This window comes from Pithys albifrons, chromosome 9 (genome assembly GCF_047495875.1).
Source record: "Pithys albifrons albifrons isolate INPA30051 chromosome 9, PitAlb_v1, whole genome shotgun sequence".
Classification (NCBI taxonomy): Eukaryota; Metazoa; Chordata; class Aves; order Passeriformes; family Thamnophilidae; genus Pithys; species Pithys albifrons.
Window position 1 is genome coordinate 36,921,996 of NC_092466.1, and position 18,809 is coordinate 36,940,804.

At 47.8% G+C, this 18,809-nt stretch overlaps 1 protein-coding gene across 1 annotated transcript in view; it reads left to right on the forward strand.

Moving 5' to 3' along the window:
- Positions 1-18,809, forward strand: part of PCDH15 (protocadherin related 15) — a 432,606-nt gene that overhangs the window by 59,218 nt on the left and 354,579 nt on the right. The window contains exon 2 of the mRNA XM_071563312.1: positions 18,263-18,378. Coding sequence (XP_071419413.1) covers positions 18,263-18,378 — 116 coding nt within the window. The remainder of the gene's footprint in view (positions 1-18,262; positions 18,379-18,809) is intronic.

The window sequence follows — 18,809 nt, forward strand, 5'->3', positions numbered from 1 at the left end:
GAGTGCCCAGAACTGGCACAGCACCAGTGCCACTACCTGGGCAGGAACTCAGCCCCTGCAGAAGTTCAGAGGTTCTGGAAACACTGGAAAACCCAGATGCCTCTTTAAAACCTCTCCAGGTAGGAGCTCATTCTTGCCATCGAGAAGAAAGTCAAGATCTTCTTTGAAAAATTTCATGTTTCATTTTTTTTCAGAACATTTTAATTACAATACTAGTGATATTTTTCTATACCAATTAATTAAAATTTCCTATTTATAAAATCAAGGAATGGTTTGGTTGGAAGGGACCTTAAAGCCCATCCAGTGCCACCCCCTGCCATGGGCAGGGACACCTCCCACCAGCCCAGGTGGCTCCAAGCCCTGTCCAACCTGGACAAGGGGATTGAAGCACCAAAGAAAAGGAGCACCAGAACTCCAGGCCAGGAGCAGGAACAGCCAAATGGATGTTTCTAAGCAAAGGAGCCCTAGCACTGAAGGAATCTTAAAATAGATTTATTTACTCCAATACCAGTTTTGGGGAGAAAATGATGTGGTGTGTGTGGAGTCAGAGGCATCACCTGCACAGAGCCAGAAGTGCTGCCTGGGGAGGTGGTTACATCACTGGGTCAGGCTGGGCTGTGCCTTCAAGGCAGAACTGCTGCCTGGGTCCTTCTCTAACTTCTCATTTTTGTGTGACAATGGAATTGTGCAAGTGTAGAGGCTCGGGAGGTGCAGCTTTTTCTGCAGAAACAGGAGACAAGTCCTGATTTCAGCATCTTGAGCTCTTGGATTCCTGTCACCAGCAGGGATTGTAAAAACACATGTATGATTTCATGGAATCCCAGGATAGTTTGGGTTGGAAGGGACCTTAAAGATTGTTTTACCACCCTCTGCCCTGGGCAGGGACACCTCCCACCAACCCAGAGTACTCCAAGCCCTGTCCAACCTGGCCTTGCACACTTGGAATAGCCACAGCTCCTTTAGGTACTGGGAATTTACCACTGGGAAGCTGCTTAGGAATGAATTATGCATTTCAAATGAGAGAATAGTCTTGTTGCTCATAGGGTTGCCTTTGCTTGTTGAAAACTGTGTGTAAGTGTGGATTATTTCATTTGACTTGTTCCATTTAGTCTGTTTTAGTTATTCATCTCTTAAGCTATTTCTCCTCCAGCTTTGCAGCATCACAAATTCAAATATTAAAACTATATTTCTTTCTTGACTAGAACCCAAAGAGATGTCACATAATAGGTCAGTAAATATTTCTTTTAAGGAATAAAAACTGTGAGGGAAAAAGAGGTGCTGGAAGGCCTCTGGGGGTGTGTTATTGTCATGGGTTCACCCAGGTGGGCCTAGATTTGGGCTCTGGAGTCTGGACTAGGCTGAAGCTGTCAGCTGACTTGAGCTGGGCTGAGCTGACAGCTGACCTCTTCTAGCCAGTAATTTTGTATTCCATCCCACATTATGGCATCATCTCCAGGGCAGTAGGAACCAGTGTGGGAGTGGTTAAGGCAGTCACTTCTCAGCCTCCTCTTGGGAGGACACACGATGCTGTCCCAGGGGGGATGGAGAGGACCAGGCCCACCACTGGCTCACAGGGTACCTCAGGAAAGTAAAATGTGTTGTTCTGGGTCTCTCCTTTCTGCTTGGGTTTGTCTCCCTGGGAAATAAGCTTCTTCTTAAGTAATGTGTAGTTAGGACAGTAGAATTTGTGTGTTCGTTAAGAAGTTGAGGTGGGGAACTTGTTGTTCCAGTCTTGTGTGAGTGTATATTTGTACTCTCTTCTAATTGTCTCTTTCTTTCTGTGAAAAATATATGTAGATTTAGTATAAATGCAGTTTGAAGTGTTTTTTTCTTTCCCCTCTCTTTTCCTCCCTTTCCCTGGTGTTAGGAGGGAGGCTTTTCTCTCTGTGCTTGGGGGGGTTGGCAGTTGCTCATCTCAAACCAAGACAGTTATCACTTGCAGAGAGGTGAATCAGGACTTTTGCTGCTCCCCAAAATCTGCCTGCCTTATGCTCAGTGTGGTGCCTTCCCTCTCCTCTGTGTGCTGAGGGCCAAGGTGGGGCAATTAGAGCAACATGGGGGTAAGGGGAAGAACATTCCTTACTCCAGGCAGTTTCTTTAGGTTGGAACAAGTGTGGAGAAGCGTGAGGAGATTCACACTTCATTTCTGGGTTTGTAGGGTTTATTAAATTTATAACACACAACTGGGGGTGGAAATCAAACGTAGGAATTAACAACTGAATGAAGCCATTAATGTGTCACATTCAGCAGCTCCTGCTCTGATTTCCTGCGTGGTTTGGAGAAGGAGACCTGCCCCTGGATCATGTCCCTGGGTGAGGTGTGGGGCACTCCCTCACTAATTAACAGTATTATTGTTTGGAAAGGGAACAGCTGAGAGTAGAATCCAGTTTCTCTCTGTCCTGATGACCTCCTGAACGAGCCTGGATGTTTAGTTTGTGTGGGAAAAATTTCTTTGCGTGTGTTTTTATTTCTGTCTCTGTTCCTTGAGTATAGAAATATTGTAGTGGCAAGGGAAGCACTTGTTCCTACAGCAGCTTTGGAAGTCAGGATTTCAGTTGGTATCTGTAATGTCTCCTTACAGCAGATAATTCTTGGGCTTCTTTGGGTTTGGTTTTTTGTTTTGGTTTGTTTGTTTGTTTTTTAACTGCCAGAGGGCAGGGATGGAAGGGATATTGGGGAGGAATCCTTCCCTGGCACAGGTTGGGCAGAGAAGCTGTGGCTGCCCCATCCCTGGGAGTGTCCCAGGCCAGGTTGGACAGGGCTTGGAGCACCCTGGGCTGGTGGGAGGTGTCCCTTCCCATGGCAGGGGGTGGCACTGGGTGGGCTTTAAGGTCCCTTCCAACCCAAAGCATTGCATGATTTCTGAGATGTGGGGGGTGGGTTTGGGGGGGATTCTTGTTCTGTTTGAGAAAGGAGGTTCAGGTCCCACAGTGTGGTAACAGCTGAGCTGCCCTTCCTGAGACTTCATCCTTCTCTGGAGTCTCTTCCTGAAATGATGGCAGAAAACACAGTGTTTAATGCTCCAGGGGCTTTTTATTGTCCTTTATAATGTCAGTATAATTTAGACCCTCTTTCTGTCTCCCTTAATGCTCCCAAGCACTGGGTTTACTTCAGCTCAGTGCCTGCTGCTCTGCAGCAGCTCCTGGGCTGCCTCCTCTGAGGGGAGGGGAGCTGAGAGGCTGCAACTTTACAGCTCTATTTGCATACAGGAATATCTGATTAGTCCCAATGTGCCTTTTCAGCCAAATGGAGATTCACTTCCAAGCCATTGCCCAGGTGCCAAGTTCATTTCGAGCCTCTCTGAGCTGCTGACAGCCCTCTGTTGGTGCCCACAGCTGAGCTCTGGAGTCCCAGAGTGCCACCTGGCACCTCTCCCTGCCACACCACAGCCCTGACTGCAGCACTGACACCTCCACCTCCCTCAGCCAACAGTAGGATACCAAGTGGGCCACCCCAGCTGGTCTGGAAACTCATGGCTTTCTACTGTCTTTATGGCTGAATTTGATTAAAATTTTATTTCCTGCCACTTCATCATGCCCAGCCCAGCTCAGCCCCAGAGCTGTGCCCCTCTTTGCACATTGTAGAACCATCCCAGGACAAAAGCCCCCAAAACTGAGGGAGGACATTGGACTGCTGCCATCAAATATGTGCCTGAGTTGAAAGGTGTCTCTCTTCTGACACTAAATGAAGACTGACTGCTAATTTTATCTTTAGAGTGAATGTTTCCTGTAATTCTGTCCTTATGTTCTTGCTGCCAGGCCTTTCTGGTACCTGCTCCTGTGCAAGGGGCAGCAAGGTCACAGGAGGGCACAGGTCACTTCATGTGGCACTGGTTACCTGCAGTCCATCTTTCTGCTGCAAACTGAGTGCTCTTCCTCCTTCTTCCAAGGAACTGTCTCAGAGTCACATCCAGAACTCCAATCTCTCTCCTGTACCAATAATCACGACCCTTGAGTCCATTCCCCTTTCCTTGTTGTCCCAACTTCAGCAGTGAGTGACAATCTGTGCCTGGCATCTCCAGCTGCTGTTTGGCAACAAGAACAGTCGCTGTGGTGTCTTTGAGGTTCCCCTCTGTGACTGAGGGGGATAAAATTACTTCAGTGTTGTGATCAGAGCAGCTTCCAGGATGGATTGGCATTAGTCACTCCTCCTTGAAAAAGGCAAACCAAGCTGTCCATCATGAGCTTAGTCAGGTGGAAGGAAAACACAGAAGACAGGCTTGGGTACTAGTCCTTCTTCTTGTCTGCTTGGGAGGGTCAGAAAGTTTTTAAACTGTGCCCTTTGCTGCTGAGCTTTGGCTCAGGGCATGTCACTGCAAGTGAAAGAGGTGTCTTCACCTCCAATTTCTGAAGCTTGGTTTATTGTCATAGAATGAGAAAGGTTTGGGTGAGAAGGGACCTCAAAGCCCATCCCATTCCACCCCCTGCCATGGGCAGGGACACCTCCCACCAGCCCAGGGTGCTCCAAGCCCTGTCCAACCTGGCCTGGGACACTCCCAGGGATGGGGCAGCCACAGCTTCTCTGCCCAGCCTGTGCCAGGGCCTTCCCACCCTCACAGCCAATAATTCCTTCTCACTATCCCATCTGTCCCTGCCCTCTGGCAGTGGGAAGCCATTCCCTGTGTCCTGTCCCTCCATCCCTTGTCCCAAGTCCCTCTCTGGCCTCATGACCCTCAAATCCTGGGGGTTCAGATCTCATGACTGAACTTGTGATGGTATCCTGTGTGTTGCCTCCTCCCTGTGCCTGGGGGAGGTCAGAGAGTGTCCAGGTTTGCTGTTCCAGACTCTGTTCAGCTTTGCAAGCTGAACCTAATGACTTAGGAACAGCAATTTTTGTGGAATTCATGGAAATGTCAGCTCAGAAACAATGAACAGAACCATGACAGTGAATTGAGGAGGGAGAGATCATTGTCAGGTGCCTGCTGATGTGTAAGGGCTGTCCATGTCATGAGTGATACCTGCAGCCCTGAGTGCATTTTCTTGTTTACTTCTGCCCATTCTCCCACCTCTGGCCTCAGTCAGAGACACAAGTGTGGGCCTTGTGCCCTTCTGTGCCTGTAAGGGTGCTGTTAATTTAAAGACTGTCAAAGAAAAGGGTTGCTTTTATTCTTTTAGGAGATGTTACAGGAAACTGGTGAAATAATCTTATTTACTTTGACATCTCTTGAAATTTGAGAATAATATATCCCTGTTTTTAAACCTTCCTCTGACTGATGTGTTATTGCTGTGTTGGGAAAGCAGGAGCTATGAAAGCTCTGCTTTGGGCAGTACTCTTGGATTTTCTTATTTTCACTTGGACATCTTAATTGTTTTGAAGATAAATATTGTTTGTTAAAGATAAATATTTGTCAACCCAATTGGGCTGAATTTCTCCTGGAAATAGTCACCCATATGGTACCTATGAGGGAAGTATCTAAATAATCAGGTGTCTCCTGCTTAGTGAAACTGCTCAGCCTGTGCCAAGGTCTGTTCTGCATCTACACTGAGGACCTTTGCTGGAGTCATGCCAAGTGCAGCACTGAGGACCTCCTTCTGCAGCACTTCCCACAGGGCAGTGTCAGCCACCCCAGCTTTGGCTTGTGCTGGTGTGTCATTGTCCCTGTTGCACAATGTGGGGACAGGGCAGTGCTTTTCCCTGGCTAATGGTGTGTTTAACACAGCCCTGGGCTGGTCCCACAGCGTGGGCAGCAGGGCAGGACAGGGGGATTCTGACCCTCTGCCCCCCAGGTGAGACCCCACCTGCAGAGCTGCCCCAGCCCTGGGGCCAGCACAGCAAGGCCATGGAGCTGCTGGAGAGCCCAGAGGAGGCCCCAGGATGGGCAGAGGCTGGAGCAGCTCTGCTGGGAGGGAAGGCTGGGAGAGCTGGGATTGTTCAGCCTGGAGAGGAGAAACTTTGAGGGGACCCAACTGTGGCCTTGCAGGGCCTGGAGGGGCCAACAGGAAAGATGGAGAGAGACCATTTCCAAGGGATGGAGGGACAGGACACAGGGAATGGCTTCCCACTGATGGAGAGTATGTTTGGAATAGATATAGGGAAGGAATCCTTCCCTGTGAGGGTGGGCAGGCCCTGGCACATGTTGGGCAGAGAAGCTGTGGCTGCCCCATCCCTGGGAGTGTCCAAGGCCAGGTTGGACAGGGCTTGGAGCAACCTGGGCTGGTGGGAGGTGTCCCTGCCCATGGCAGGGGGTGGCACTGGATGGGCTTGAAGGTACAAACACAGACCATTCTGGGTTTCTATGTTAGTAATCCCTGGCATGTGGCAGCCTATCTGTGGTCTGGAAACAGGTCTCCATGGCAGCAAGGAACCCTCTGAAAATCCCTGCATTTGCAAGATCCCCAAAATAACCTCTGCTGTAACTTCTTTTGTCTCCACAATCAATTTTAAGATCCAACCTTTATTTGTCTTCTGTTCCTCAGTAGCCATTTCTTGCTGCTTTGCCTGGATATTTGACTAAAAGGATACTTGAGCAGATAAAATCCCACACATGTGTGTTTAAATCCATCCCCAGCAGCTTCGGTAGCTCTCCCTGTGCCAGCTGTCCCTGGCTGAGTGCCCTGTGCACATCCCAGTGGCACAGAATGTGGGCACACACCCCCTGGCTCTGCAACGTGTGAATCACTGGCAGATGCAGCTGCACAAAGGGGTGGCAAATGCAGAATGAATCCCTCCATTCATTGCTGTGCATAAGCACTGCTCAGAGGCTTGGAGGTGGGAAGAGAAGGATTTGCTTGGGGGATGTGGAGGCCAAAAGTATTGGAAGAACCAACCAAGCCCGGGTGAGTGAGGGCACTGGAGGCTCGTGTCCTAAGGGGAGCAGGAATGTGAAAAAATCCAGGGAAGCCGGGAAGGAAAGTGCTGAGTATTGGGGATTGCTGGTGCAGTGCTGAGGTGGGAGGTTGTCTGGAGAAAGGGAGGTTCAGGAGAGGGATATCCATGCCTGGAAAAGGACTGAAAGGCAGGGAGAGTGATGGGAGGGTTTAGAAGGTGGAGGGGTTGGATGGAGATGGGTAGGTCATGGAGTCAGAGAATGGTCTGGGTTGGAAGGGTCTTTAAATCCAACCCAATTACCACCTCCTGCCATGGGCAGGGACACCTCCCACCAGCCCAGGTTGTCCAAGCCGTGTCCAACCTGGCCTTGGACACTCCCAGGGATGGGGCAGCCACAGCTGCCACCAGCCCAGGTTGTCCAAGCCCTGTCCAACCTGGCCTTGGACACTCCCAGGGATGGGGCAGCCACAGCTGCTCTGGGCAATGCAAAGAGAGGAGTGATTCCAGATCTGTGGAGCCTTTAAAATATGTCAAAACACGAGCAAATTCTTAACTGTCTCCTTTCCCTCATGGCCAACACACCCTGAAAGCAATGCAAGTATAATCAAAACAAGTAATCATGTCTAATTATGTTCTTATTGCCTATTAAGGAATGATAAGAGGCATTTCTAGAGGTAAGAGCCCTGCAAAATACGGGGAAGGAAAATGATGGAGCAGAGGAGTAAAAGAGTGCTTGAGGCTTGACAGACACAGTGTGAGATGTGTGGCTTGGAGGAGGCTGTTCAGGAGGGATGATAAGTGTGTTTGATGTGCACCTGACAGTGCAGGAGGTGGGGAGGCAAGAGAGGACCCCTTTGGTTTTGGGTTGCTGTTGGATGGGAGCAGAAGGAAGCTGAAGGGGAGGCTTAGGGAGCACAGGCAAAAAATGGGTGAGAAGCAGCACAAATGAGGTGAAAGGACTGAAGGTCTGGCATGTGGCTTGATCAGCAGCCTCAAATGGAGCTGTCCAGGCTGAGGAGACTCTCCAAGAGAATTGTGGTGATGTATGAGAGGGGTCCAAATGTCCCAGGAGTGTGATGGAATGCCTGAGGTTGGTTGTCTGGAAGGCTCCTGGGATAAATAATCTGTTGATTTGAGCATGAGGCAGAATGTGGAAACTCATAATATACCCTATGACTTGGGAACCAACACAAAACTCTCTATTTATTGCTCTCTTCTAGAAAAAAAAAAAAAAACAAACAACCTGAATTTCTGTTAAATAATTTGTGATGAGTTGTGCTCTGGAGTCTGCTCTCTGGAGGGTGAAAGGAGTGGCACTGGGGGTTAAGAGCAGGAAGGTACTGGTGGGAACAGAAGTGTCTGAGATTTATCAGGAGTATCCCTGGGGTGTGCAGCAAGGCAGGCTGTACTCTCCCTTCAGCTGGACAATAACAGGATGTTCATTTACTTTTTAGGGGGCTCTTGAATTCTGCTGCAGGCACATGACAACTGTTTGGGTTATCAGCCCTATTATTTGCCATCTGTCCTAAGCTGAAAAGCCAGGTGTGCTGGTTTAAATTAAAACCAGCAGGAGAAATGAACCCAACACAAAAGAGATTAGAAGTCAGAGATACAATTTAATAACAATATTGCAATAAATGCAATGGCACAAAGAGAAATTGGGTTTAACCCCCAAACCCAGCAGTGTAACCCACCCCCTGGGGCACAAACACAGGGGGGTTTGGTGGCCCCTGTTCTGAGCCCCACGTGGTTCCTTCGAGTCCAAAGGAAAAGGAAGGGACAAACCTGTTGGTGCAGATGATGGCACAGTCTGGTGGAGAGTGGTGGGCTCCTCCTGGCCAGGGGCTGCTCCTCCTCTGGATCCCATGAGTGGTTCCAGAAGTCCCCAAAGCCCAAACTTCTCTCCCCTCAGGTGCAGGTGGGAGCCCCCAGTGCCTCCCCCAGGGCAGGGAGTTCCACACTGGGGGATCTGACTCTGGCAGTCAGGGGGGATTTTGGACTCGTTGCTGGCCCATGGGCAGAGCTGAGCCCTCAGGTGGGTGTGGAGGTGCCAAGGAGTCCCTGCAGGGCAGTTCTCCCAGCTCCTCTGCCAGGCTTCTTTCCCAGCCAGCTCCCAGCCTGAGGGCTCAGCTGTGCCCTGGGCAGCTGCTGCCAATGGGCCATTGGGAACAGTTGCTGGGCAATGGCCCAGAGGGTTTAGAATGCACAGCTTTGGTCACACCCACACAGGGATAAACTGGTCCCACCTGCTGAACTGGGACACCAGGACTATTTGAAAAGCTTCTGGCCCAGTTTGTTTCTAGTACCACAGTCTTCCCCTTGCCACAGGAGCAGCTGAGTGGGATGTGTGTTCAGTGTGTCACGTGTGTATCTGTGTGCACACGTCAACTCTGCCGTGTCACTGCACTGAACTACCCAACCAGAGCTAGTGCAGAGCCCTGTCATTCCTCCAGGGCATAACTAGCCCTGCTCCTGGGGTGTGATGACTAACAGGCAAGGGGAAACACTCATCTGGGGGAAGGGTAGACTTTGCTGTGACAAGTTTGGTGTATTGATTTTTACAGAACTCAAATGAAAACTGCCTTGGAGAAGAGAAGCTGCAGCCTATCAATTCTGCTGGAGTAAAATGTCATTTTCTTCAATAAAATAAATTCACTTAACCTAGTTTGGGACATTGCCACTGTCATAACACGAGGCAGTGCTGAAGTGTTAGTAAAGCTCTGTAGGCTGGTTTGCCACAAGGAGCACTCAGAGGGACTCTCGAGGGAATATTTCCTGGTGGCAGAGGGAGATTCACAGCTCTGGTTCTCTCCTCTGCCTTAAGCAATCCCATGAACAATCCTTGGAGAGAAACGACTCAGGCAAGGGAGAAGTGGAGAGGGTTTTGGGACAGCATCCAATACTTTCAGTAAAGCCAATGCAACCCATCTTTGTAGTTTTATATCCAAGTATATTTTCATTATTAACACTTGAACATGTAACTGTAGCTCTCTGTGCATATTCTGGGGAGACAAAGGTTATCAAAGAACTAATTTAACGACTCCTGGCTAATGGAGATTGCATTTCCTTTAATCTTTTTATGTTCAGTGGTTAATGTTACTTTTAAAATGAAGTCTCCTGGCACTGCTCTCAGGGGTTTAGGGTGTCTTTCCTCTCTCCTCTTTCCAGAGCCACCAGCTGCAGAGCAGGAGTTTCAGATGAACTGTGGCACAGCCCAAACTTACAGATTCCTTTTGATGAAGCACTTGAAACCTGCTGTGAGAACAGTGTTTCATGGGCTCACTCCATGCAGAGGAGTTGGGAGGCTGAGCCTCTTCAGAGTGCATGAAAGATGGGATTTGTAGGTGGGAATGAACTGGCTGCCCTGTTTCCCCAGCCAGGACAGAGGGGCTGGGACACTGTTAACCCACCTGGCAGCTGAATTGCTTGTTAAAGACACAGAAAATAAAGTAAATTGTTACCTTTTAAAATACATCTTTCACAGATAGGTTCAAGGGCACTGTGGTGTTTTCACTGAAGTTGTGTATGATTTTTTACTAATTCTGAGGTGAGTGGCCTTCTGTTACTGATGCTTCACTCTGGCTGTGCAGTGCCCGGCTCTGGCAGAGGCATCTCAGCTCTTGCACAATCATTGCTGCAAGAAAGGCACAGAAATAGTAAATTTATAGAGTGGGGCAAGGGCAGAATTAAAGCCAGTAGCCCTTAGAAGGCTGTGGGCAAGCAGGATTTGTGTGTGTGTTATTTGAATGTAGATACAGAATTTCAAATCGCAGGTGGAAAGTATTTTCAGCTCTTTGTAGAAATTGTCGTATTTTCTTTAGGTTCTTGGGGCTTCACTTTCTAAAATTACTGTCTCCAAGTAAGGCTAAACCCCCCAAAACCATGATAACACAAAGACAAGAGACAGAAATGCAGCATCAATGCTACTCTGTTTTTAATGTGATTATTTATGTGGAATAGATCCAGCAGCTGTGCAAAGGGAGCTGGAGTGTGAGCAGGTTTGACATCAAAATTTGGTCTTGAATTTCTTCATATTACTGAAAGGTGTTACCCAAGGAGAGGAGAGCAACAAAATCCAAATCAAGTGTGCCAATCCTGCAGCTTGAAAGCACTTTAATGTAATGGGGTTGAGTAAACCCACGAGTCCATGAGCTGAAATAGGTGTTAAGTGCTCAGAAGTGTTAGTGAAATAAAACCTGCAGTAGTTTTCTGGATTTTGGAACATCCCAAACTGGAGAGAGGGTTCTGTTTGCTCTGTAAATTATTCAGTGTAGCACCAGATCAGCCAAATATTTGCTCAGGCTTGAATTCTTCCTCAGGAAAGCACTTACACAGTTATTTGCCTTCAGCAAACAGAGTTATTGGTGCTTGGTGCTGAGTTAGAGCCAGAGCTGGCTGAGGTGGACTCAGCTCCAAGGGAAAGTCCTCCTGCATGGCTTTGCTCGTGGCTGTAAATCCATACCACAAGGTGGGCTCAGGAGAGGCTTGGTGGGCTCATTTTGATGTTGTTACAGTGTGCTGGTTTTAAGGTGAACCAGCAGGGGAAATGAACCCACCACGAGAGAGATTATAAGTCAGAGCTAAAATTTAATAATAATATTACAATAAATACACTGACACACAAGGGAAATTGCTTTCAACTCACAAAACCCCAGCAGTATAACCCAGTGTCCTGGGGCACAAACCCAAGGGGGTTTGTTTGCCCTTGTACTGAGACCCCTGTGGTTCCCCCAAGTCCAGAGCAAAAGGAAATGAAAAACCTGTTGGTGCAGGTGAGGGCTGTGGTCTGGGCGAGAGCAGTGATCTCCTCCTGTCGAGGTCCTGCTCCTCCTCTGGATCCAACGAGAAGTTCCCAAGGTCTTCTTACCCACCCCTTATGTACCCTCAGGGAGCACCCAGTCCCTCCCCCAGGGCGGGGACTCACACAATGGGTGATTAACTCTGGGAGCCAGGGGGTGTTGAACTGTTGATGGCCCATTGGCAGCCACACCCCCTCAGGCTGGGTGTGAAGGTGCCAATGACTCCCTGGGCAGCTGCTGCTAATGGCCCATTGTCCTTGGGGAATGATAGAGGGGGTAGAATACACAGCTTTGATCACCCCCACACAGGGTTAGCTGGTCCCTCCTGCTCAACTAGGACATACAGTAAAATCAAAAGTGAGCAATTCAGATCTATAGAAAACCCTGTGAGACTCAGCTATCAGCCAGAGGCAGCAAGGAGCTCAGCTGCTGCTGGCTGATAGGGAGGAGGTTACTCCCCAAGAATTCACATAGTAGGAATTCACAGGACTCTGCAGGGACATGAAAACAGCCTGGATGAAATAATATAAACATGGGACTTGTGAGAGAGAGGTTTTAACCAATTGAAGTATCTGGCGTGGTGGTGTGTAACTCTTTTAGCCAATGAGCTGTAGTCCTAACCCCATATAAACTGTGTGCTTTGTGTAATAAAGGGTCTTCACTATGAGCTTCATAAGCTTGTTGGTGAAGTCCTTTCTCTCTGTGAAAGTTTGTTTACTTTATTTTGAGCCACTCACAGGGTGCCCTGAACCAGCTGAGGGGATCCCTGAGCTGCTGTGGTGGTTTATCTGGCTGGTTAAACCCCAAGTGAGGGAGTTCTGCAGCACTGCAGGTTCCCAGCAGATGTGCTCCAGATGTGCAGCCCCAGGTGGGGTCCTGCTGAGGGCACAGGTGAACATCCCTGAGATGTTTAGTGGTGTCCTAGTTGAGCAGGAGGGACCAGCTGACACTGTGTGGGGGTGATCAAAGCTGTGTATTCTACCCCCTCTATTCATTCCCCAAGGACAATGGGCCATTAGCAGCAGCTGCCCAGGGAGCCATTGGCACCTTCACACCCAGCCTGAGGGGGGCGGAGCTGCCAATGGGCCATCAACAGTTCAATACCCCCTGGCTCCCAGAGTTAATCACCCATCGTGTGAGTCCCCGCCCTGGGGGAGGGACTGGGTGCTCCCTGAGGGTACATAAGTGGTGGGTAAGGCCTTGGGAACTTCTCATTGGATCCAGAGGAGCAGCAGGACCTCGACAGGAGGAGATCCCCGCTCTCACCCAGACCACAGCCCTCGCCTGCACCAACAGGTTTTTCTTTTCCTTTTGCTCTGGACTTGGGGGAACCACAGGGGTCTCAGCACAAGGGCAAACAAACCCCCTTGGGTTTGTGCCCCAGGACACTGGGTTATACTGCTGGGGTTTGTGAGTTGGAAGCAATTTCCCTTTCGTGTCAGTGTATTTATTGTAATATTATTATTAAATTTTAGCTCTGACTTATAATCTCTCTCGTGGTGAGTTCATTTCCCCTGCTGGTTCACCTTTAAACCAGCACAAGTGGGAATCATGGCTTTGAGTTCCACAGGAATTCATGTGATGCCAGATGAAGGGACTGTGGAGTTCAGTGGCATTCAGGCAAACAGAATTGGGCTGAGGGGTTTTTTTTGTGTCTGTTCTTGTGTTTAAAGAAGGTGGGTTTTTTCTTCTGTTGGAAGTTCAACATAATTGTTTGGGCACCAAAAGTAAAACATTTGGGACATCGAGTTTAGTGAACTGTTGCTTTAACCAAGCCAGGAACACCTTCAGACTGTAAAGCAAATTCATCTCCTCTTTGGCTTCTCTAAGAGGCTTTTTTTGATTTGTTTCTACTGACATTTCTGATTTATTATTGCACCAGTTCTCCAGAATAAGTATTTGCACTTCAGAGAATCCCTATTTTGTGTCTACAATCGTTAAGAGAGTTCATCAGATCAGTAATAATATAGATGAGCCTTATAATAAAAGTGTCCACTGTAATTTTTCCTGTGTTTTAGTGATTCAGTGGCATAAACTTTTAAAAACACACAGTTAGAAAGATTTATGGCAGCAGTAATATATAAAGAGCAAAATCTGTCCCTTCTGATGCTTGAAGGAGGTCTGGGTGGTTGTGTAAATTAATAGACCACCTAGAAATGAGTCTTTAATCACTTTTTAAATTCCACACTGTTCACCCACCCGTGGCAGTCTCTCAGGAGCCATTGGTTTTGTGTATATATTAAATGGCAAACACTTGTTTACATGTCATAGAGAATTAATATGCACTTAATGGTTTCTGTTCAAGTCACAGACTGTTCTGAGTTGGAAGGACCCACAAGGATCATCAAGTCCAACTCTCAAGTCAGTGGCCCACACAGGGGGTTGAACCCATGACCTTGGGCATTATTACAGCCAAGGTTTAACCACCTGAGCTAAGTCTGCACCTTCTGCTCTTGCAGTAGGCCCTGACAGGGTGTTTGTCCTGGAGCTGCTCTCGGGTTTGGTGGTCATGGTGACAGAACCCTTGAAGCAGCTGTTGCTGGGTGGCTGTTTGGGATGTGGCACCACCAGGTCCATGGAGATCAGGGCTGGAGAGGAAGCCAGTGGGCTCTGGCTCCTGAAAACCTGGACCAAAATTCAGATTTGTTTTTCCTCTGGTTCAAATTGAATGCTTTTAAGTAGTCAAAAAATATGTTGACTTGCTGGAGCAGGTCCAGAAGAGGCCACGGAGATGCTCCAGGGCTGAAGCCCCTTTGGAGCCAGCCTGGGAGAGCTGGGGGGGGGGGGGTTCACCTGGAGGAGAGAAGGCTCCAAGGAGACCTAAGAGCCCCTTCCAGGGCCTAAAGGGGCTCCAGGAGAGCTGGAGAGGGACTGAGGACAAGGGGTGGAAGGACAGGACACAGGGAATGGCTTCCCACTGCCAGAGGGCAGGGACAGATGTGATATTGGGAAGGAATTCCTGGCTGGGAGGGTGGGCAGGCCCTGGCACAGGTTGGGCAGAGAAGCTGTGGCTGCCCCATCCCTGGGAGTGTCCAAGGCCAGGCTGGACAGGGCTTGGAGCACCCTGGGCTGGTGGGAGGTGTCCCTGCCCATGGCAGGGGGGTCTTGGAGGTCCCTTCCAAGCCAAACCCTTCTATGAATCTCTGAGTTGCTGGAATGTGGTGTCCTGCTGTGGTTTGGGTTTGTCACACCCCAGAGAGGGCAGGGCTGGAACTGGCACAGCCACTTTTAATTCTCCTTTACCTCCAGATCGTGGCAATAACTTGGAATCTTTTGTTCCTTGGCCTTTCTGGCAGTTCAACTTCTATAAAGAGCCTGTTCCACCCAACAGGTGGCTTTAGACTGTGTTAGCATGGACTTGATTTGATGTAATAACTGATATTTTATATTTAGTGGGACTTTTAATTTGCATTTATCCCCTCTTAAAATTCTGCTGTAGCAACGTGAGAATGTTTTCCAGGAGAATCCCGAGTCTTGTGGACATACTGTGTGTCTTGACTCTACAAATCTTTTTGTGGTTTTTTTGGTGGGAATTTTTGCTGGATTTTTTTTTTTGTGGGATTTTTTTGGTGGAGGTTTTTCTGTGGGTTTTTGGGGATTTTTTTGTGGTTTTTTTTGTGAGATATTTAGGGGGGGGTTGTGGTTTTTTTGTGGGAATTTTTGCTGGAGTTTTTTTGTGGTCTTTTCGGTGGAGGTTTTTTTGTGTTTTTTTTGTGGGATTTTTTGGTGTTTTTTTTGGAGGGAATTTTTGCTGGAGTTTTTTTTGTGGGATTTTTTTGGTGGTGGTTTTTCTATGGGTTTTTGGGGATTTTTTGTGGGGTTTTTTTTGTGAGATATTTAGGGGGGGGTTGTGGGTTTTTTGTGGGTTTTTTTGTGGTTTTTTTGGTGGGAATTTTTGCTGGAGTTTTTTTTTGTGGGTTTTTTTTGGTGCAGGGTTTTTTGTGGGTTTTTTTGTGGGATTTTTTTGTGGTTTTTTTGGTGGGATATTTAACGGGGGAGTTGTGGGGTTTTTGTGGATTTTTTGTGGGTTTTTTGTGGGATTTTTTGGTGGTTTTTTTGGAGGGAATTTTTGCTGGAGTTTTTTTTGTGGTTTTTTTTTGATGGAGGTTTTTTTGTGGGTTTTTTGGGATTTTTTTGTGGCGTTTTTTGTGGGATATTTAGGAGGGGGTTGTAGGTTTTTTGTGGATTTTTTTTGTGGGTTTTTTGTGGTTTTTTTGGTGGAGGTTTTTTTGTGGTTTTTTTGGTGGAGGTTTTTTCGTGGGTTTTTTGGGATTTTTTGTGGGTTTTTTTGTGAGATATTTATGGGGGGGGTTATGGGGTTTTTGTGGGATTTTTTCTCTGGGTTTTTTGTGGGAATTTTTGCTGGAGTTTTTGTGGGTTTTTTGGTGGAAGTTTTTTTGTGGGATTTTGGAATTTTTTTGTGGGTTTTTTTGTGAGATATTTATGGGGGGGTTATGGTTTTTTTGTGGGATTTTTTTTGTGGTTTTTTTTGTGGGATTTTTTGTGTTTTTTTGGTGGGATATTTTTGGGGGGTTTGTGTGTTTTTTTTGTTTTTCAGGAACTTTTTGTGGTTTGGGTTTTTTTGTGGTTTCTTTGTGTGTTTTTATTTTTCTGTGTGTTTGCTTTTTGTGACGTTTTTGTTGTTGTTGGACTTTGTGATTTTTTTTTTACATTTTCTTCTGGTACAAACTGAAGGGAGAACAGGCACCACTTTTCATTCTGTTGTGCTCCAGTTTCACATGGAGCTGTTTATTCTGGGAGCAGCAGTGTTGCTTTCCTCATGGGTAACTTGGCATTTCATCAAAATCCAAAATAAATCCGTCAAGATTCCCTCCTGAAAACCTCTCAGGAGCAGACTCAGCTCAAGGGTGTCAGCTGAGCTCTGAAGAACTTTCTAAAATAGCACATTTGGATTGGAGAGCTCAAGGCTTTTTTTCCCCAAGGTTATGAAATAAAATATCAGGGGCCTCTGAAGTGGGTTGTGCTCTTCTTTCTGGGGCTTGGAACACCTTCAGTCTGCATATGGGTGTGATTTTTCTTGGAGTGACCTGAAGAAACCAAGAGAGTCTCCTGAACCTCGGGGGTTTGAGGTGTGACAGCAAATGCCACCCAGTGGAGTAACAGGGTCTGGTGGAACTGGGAAAACCCTGAGCCCAGGTCTCTGGGGATCTTGATGGGGGAGGAAGGATTGTTAAAACACCCAGAAGTTCCCATCCTCAAAACTCCCAGGAGAAAGAGGATTCATTTGAATCCATTTGGGCAATGTGGAGATGCTCAGCCTTTATTTCACAGCAGGCAGTGGGGATATATCAGGATGGTAATTTTGTGTTCTTTGAAAGTATCATTGTGAAATCCAGGATGACCTCTGAGTTGGCTGAGAGGGGATTTGGAGGACAGTGATCAAATGAGTATTTGGGGAAGCAGAAGGGAAGGAAAAGCCCCTTTGGAGCAACACTGGAAATATTGCTGAGTGGCAGAAAGTGCCCTGGGCTGGTGATCACAGTGGGGTTGGATCAAGGGTTGGACTTGGCGATCTCAGAGGTCTCTTCCAATCCAGTTGAGAAGAGAAGAGCAACAAGGCTGGAGAAGGGACTGGAGCACAAGTGTGGGGAGAGGCTGAGGGAGCTGGGGGTGTTCAGCCTGGAGAAGAGGAGGCTCAGAGGTGACCTCAGCACTGTCTGGAACTGCCTGAAGGGAAGTTCTGGCCAGGTGGGGGTTGGTCTCTTCTCCCAGGCACTCAGCAATAGGACAAGGGGGCACGATGGGCTCAAGCTCTGCCAGGGGAAATTGAAGTTGGAGAGCAGAAAAAACTTCTTTGCAGAGAGAGTGCTCAGGCATTGGAATGGGCTGCCCAGAGAGGGGGTGGATTCCCCATCCCTGGAGGTTTTTCAGCTGAGCTTGGCCGTGGCACTGAGTGCCATGATCTGGTAAAGGGACTGGAGTTGGACCAAGGGTTGGACTTGATGATCTCGGGGGTTCTTTTCCAACCCAATTAATTCCATGATTCTGTGATTCTGTGCTCCTGTTAATAGCAATCCATTGTATTTATCACAACCTTTTCCAATGTGAAGGAATATTTTTTAAATAATTTCATTCTGGTCTACAGAAATGTGCAAATTGTGTTTATTGGAGCCATAAACCAGAGCTTCAGATGACTTTCTAATCTTAACTCACTCTGAATATGCTCTGGAGTTCAGCCAGACCTGTCTTGGCCTGTTTATTCTCCTGGTTTGGGGCATTTAGAGGGGGCAGGTGTTTTGTTTTTTTCCTGTTTTCCTGGACACAAACCATCAGTCTGTCTCATTAAAAAAAGAGATCCTTGGGGATCACTCCTGGTTTTCCTGGGTCCTGCCTTTGGCTCTGGGTCCCTCTGGACTCGTGCAGTAAAGCACCAGTTTTAATAAGCAGAATTTCTCTGCTCCACTCCCTTCTCCAAAGTGCTTCCAAGCACAAAGCTAAAGCAGGAAGGGTAACAGCAATACTTCATTGCATGGAAATGCTGCAGATCAGACCTGACTGAATCAAGAAACTTGCATTTTCTTTATGTGCACAGTCCTCATGTCAATGTGTGTTGAGGGTGAATGTCCCGTTTTTCCTGCTCTTACACCCCACACAGCCCCTCCCTGGGGGCAGCTGGGACTCTCTGCCCCTTGTGCAGGTGTGTTGGCTAATGTGTGTGCCAATGTCCCTTGCAGGTGTGCCTGGAGTGAGGTGTGCCAGAAGATGGTCCAGCAGCTCTGCCTCTGGCACTGGTTGTGTGCGGGCACGGCGCTCGCTGCCCTGGCAGCTGCCCTGGCCCAGAACGATGAAGGTAAGGCTGGAGCTGGGGAAGGGGTGGCATCAGCTGGGGTGGCTTTTTAATGCTTCCTCCCTGCCCCAGATTATTGTTGAAAAACCAGTTTGTAGAAAAAAGGTAGTTTGGTAGGAAAGAAAAATTACCAGAAAGAAAGACCTGGAGATGTGTCGTGGTTTCAACATCTGCTCGTGATTATATTCTACAAAGCTGTTGATTTACCAGGCAAGATGAAATCTTAAATTATGGTTATTCAGTGTGAGACTCCACCATTCAAATTTGGTTTGTCTTAGTCATTAAGCAAGCTTTAACAAACTTTGCTTTATTTGGAAATCAGCAGTTCTGGTTGGAACAGGAGTTGGAGGGAATTGTTAATGGGCTGTGCACAGCTCTGGCCAAAAACTTGGGAAAAGATCCACAGTGAGGGTTTTCTGGAGAAACAAGACCTC